General features: G+C 35.4%; 1 protein-coding gene across 1 annotated transcript; it reads left to right on the plus strand.

Moving 5' to 3' along the window:
- The first annotated feature begins 2,006 nt into the window (after positions 1–2,006).
- Positions 2,007–2,621, plus strand: LOC133313640 (putative B3 domain-containing protein At2g27410). Its single transcript, XM_061515035.1, has one exon. The coding sequence runs from the start codon at positions 2,007–2,009 to the stop codon at positions 2,619–2,621; it is 615 nt and encodes a 204-aa protein (XP_061371019.1).
- The last annotated feature ends 886 nt before the right edge of the window (positions 2,622–3,507 follow it).

The raw sequence follows: 3,507 nt of genomic DNA on the forward strand, positions 1-3,507 counted from the left end.
TAGAGTACAGAGAAAGTACTGGACCTAAGTTCATCATATCATCATAATGTAGATTGAAATTATCTTTACTAATATTAAATCAAATATGGAAGTTACATCATATTAACCACTCCCCATTAAACCCGACTAGCAAGCGTGGGGTGAAAAAAATCCTTTTACGCAGTCTTACCCTTGCATAATTGTAAAGAGGCTATTTCCTGGATTCGAACCCATGACCCTTCAGTCATGAAAGAACAGTTTTACTACTGTTCCGGTTCGCCCCCTTAAGTTACATTATATTAAACCAAATAAAATTTAAATCATGTTAGCTAGTTATATACCATGTTAGTTAGTTATATATTTGGACAGCTATGTTATTTGAAAGTTATTAAAGGAAATTTTCTTTACTGATATCAAATCAGAAAAGACATAAAAATTTAAATCAGATAAACTGTGGTTTTGTTGAAAGTATTGCCACAACAATGAAAACATGCTAACGAGCTAAGCATGGTTTCTTAAGGCATTCCTTTTGATAGCGTGCTAATATAACAGATCCAGTAGGAATGTAGGATAGACCAAGTACAACAACAAGGACATTATACCCTCCGATGCACTACATTGAGAAAAAGAGTGGACTTGAGATTCATCAAAGAACCAGAATGCATTAGCTGTTTCAAAGGTAATAAAGGTGCCATTAATTAGCAAATGAAATGACATGTAAAATACAAACAAAGAAGAAACACCACATAATGCCCCTGAATTCCAGTATAAAATTTTTACTGGAGAAAATAATTAACATTATTTGAGTCACTGCTTCAAGAAGAGCATATCTTACAACAGCAAAATCTAAACCATCTGTGATTTGAGGTTATATCACAATTTTTTTAAAGAAAAAATGGCATATCACAGAGTCAATAAGCAAAGGCATTGTTATGTATCAACCATATACCACATCTGAGGAATTTATCAGCATCCAAGCAGAGGCTACAGAATGAGCAATAAACAAAAAAGAAGAGCATAACATAAAAAACCCATATAAGATCTGAAAAGAAGACAAACTTCAGGGAACAATGGGATTATTCTACCGAGAAAATTCACAGCAAGGAGCACCAATACCAAACAAACATGGCAAGAGAAGTGTGCAGCGGATCACATGAGAACATTAAATTGAATCAAAACCAAACTCCCTTTTCTTTACTAATATCAAACACAGAAAAGATATGAAAATTTAAATCAAATAAACCGTGTTAGTTAGTTAGTTAGTTATATATGTGGAAAGCTATGTTTTTTGAAAGTTATAAAAGAAAATTGTCTTTACTAATATCAAATCAGAAAAGATATGAAAATAACCGTGTTAGTTAGTCACATATTTGGACATATATTTATTTGAAAGTTGTTAATGAGAATTATCTTTACTCATATTAAATCTTTAAAAGATATGAAAATTTAAAAGAAACAAATCGAGTTACACACATATTAAAAGATTACCTCCAAAAATTCTACTTGTGACGATATAGCATATCGAAGATTCTAATTCTGATATATAGCTGATCACTATAAATTGAACAGAAACCCCATCACCCACCCACTCACTCACTCACTCACTTGACCGTTACATAAACCTCAAACCACCTTTTGCTGCTCTGTTCTAAACCCACCCCTGAAACAGAAACCTTGTACGTACGCTTCCATTCTTCAACTTGTGCTTTGCCACCATGACTCAGAGGGACAACAAAACTCTGTGGGAATTGGTGGGGAAGATTACAGATTGGGAGACGTGTCAAAAGATGTCTACCAAACCCTTTAGGCCTCACTTTTGTGATATACTTCTTTCGCGTGTTGCACCACAGTATGATAACGATGAAGAATTGGCTCTGATTAAGAGTTGTTTCCAAGAAGAGGAACCTCAACAACATGAAGAATTGCAACAGCAACAACAGCATCTGCAACACGGAGAGGCGAGTTCGTCAAAGACAAAGCCAAAGCCAGAGAAAGAGAAAGAAAAATAAAAGAAAAGAAGGCGCGAAATGCATGACGATGAGGAATGTCGCCCCATTCCCTCGTGGGTGAATAAAAAATCAAGAACTGCAAAGAATGCATCAACACCAACACCAACACCATCACCACCAACACCATCCCCACCAACACTGTCACCGCCATTACCACCGTCGCTGCCGCCACAGCTGCCAGCATCATCGCAACAGTTGTTACCACCACTCCCACCAGCGGTTCTGCCTGATGAATTCAAGAACCGTATCAGAGAGTTGAACGGCAGCGACATTCAATTTGTGATGAGCAAGAAACTCTTCCAGACAGATTTGACCCTGAATCATGACCGTTTATCAATGCCGATGAGAGAAGTTCGTTGTGATTTCCTGACCAAGGCTGAGAAAGCAACATTGGATGAGAGAGATTGCGCAAAAAGAAAACTTGTGGGAGTTGAACTGAAGATGTTGGATCCATCTCTTACTGAGTGTACATTGTCATTGAAGAAGTGGAACATGACAAGCACAAGCATATACTGTCTCACCAAAAACTGGAAGAGTGTTGTCACCCATAACAATTTGCAAAAAGACGATCAACTCCAAATATGGTCTTTCAGAGTGGATGGCAAATTACATTTTGTATTAAATAAACTCTGAACAAATTTAGAGCACAGTGACATAGACACGTCACTATTGTCTGTCCACGTATATAGGGGATAGATACATTAGGCAATGGAATATGGGTGGTGCTGACAACGTAATATTGAAAAAATGTATTTGTTTCTTTTTCTTTCTTTTTTGTTATGTGAGGATGTCGAATGTTTTGGGATTTTCATGTTTTCCTTGCTTGTAATGAAGTGAGATCCTATTTTCATTCTTTCACGTAGCTTAGCTTTTACTTGATTATTTGGGGTTTGCTCATTCGGGGTTTGCAAGTATATATTTCTTTACCATCTTATTAAGATAATTTATTATGAGAACCCGAATTTTAAAATAAAAGAAATAAATTTTTAGGGTAATTTAATTATTAAATTTTTTACCATCATAAGCAAAAATGCAATTATTAGTTTTTTTTTATTCGATTTTTGTTCGATTTATCTCGCAATTTAATAAATTTTTTTTTGGTAAACGATATTTAACATTTTTAATATGTACCTCACATTTATGCATTTTATTGTTTCATTTATACTTTTCAGATATAATTTTTGTATATATTGTATTAATTGAGGTAAATTATGATTGTAAGAATTTTGTTTAATATGTACCTCACTATTGTATATATTCTACTCTTCTTTTTAACCCGTTGGTCAGAATTTTGTTTGCCGACTCCACTTGCCCGTTTGTGTGTGGATGTGCAACTGCTGCAAACTGGTGCTTTATCCCCAAGTCAGCTACTACCTGCCGAAATTTTCTATCTATGAACTGTGTCCCATTATCAGTTCTGATTATAGCCGGAATACCAAACCTGCAGACTATTTTCCCAATGAAAAACTTCTGGACTTTCCGAGCAGTTATGGTGGCGACGAGTTTTGCCTCTATCCAC

This window comes from Gastrolobium bilobum, unplaced genomic scaffold (assembly GCF_033153095.1).
Source record: "Gastrolobium bilobum isolate Gb01-03AN ecotype WA unplaced genomic scaffold, APGP_CSIRO_Gbil_v1 utg40895, whole genome shotgun sequence".
Lineage (NCBI taxonomy): Eukaryota > Viridiplantae > Streptophyta > Magnoliopsida > Fabales > Fabaceae > Gastrolobium > Gastrolobium bilobum.

Excerpts from the sequence above, each read along its gene's own strand:
- LOC133313640 (XM_061515035.1), top strand. The coding sequence starts at position 2,007 with ATGCATGACGATGAGGAATGTCGCCCCATTCCCTCGTGGGTGAATAAA.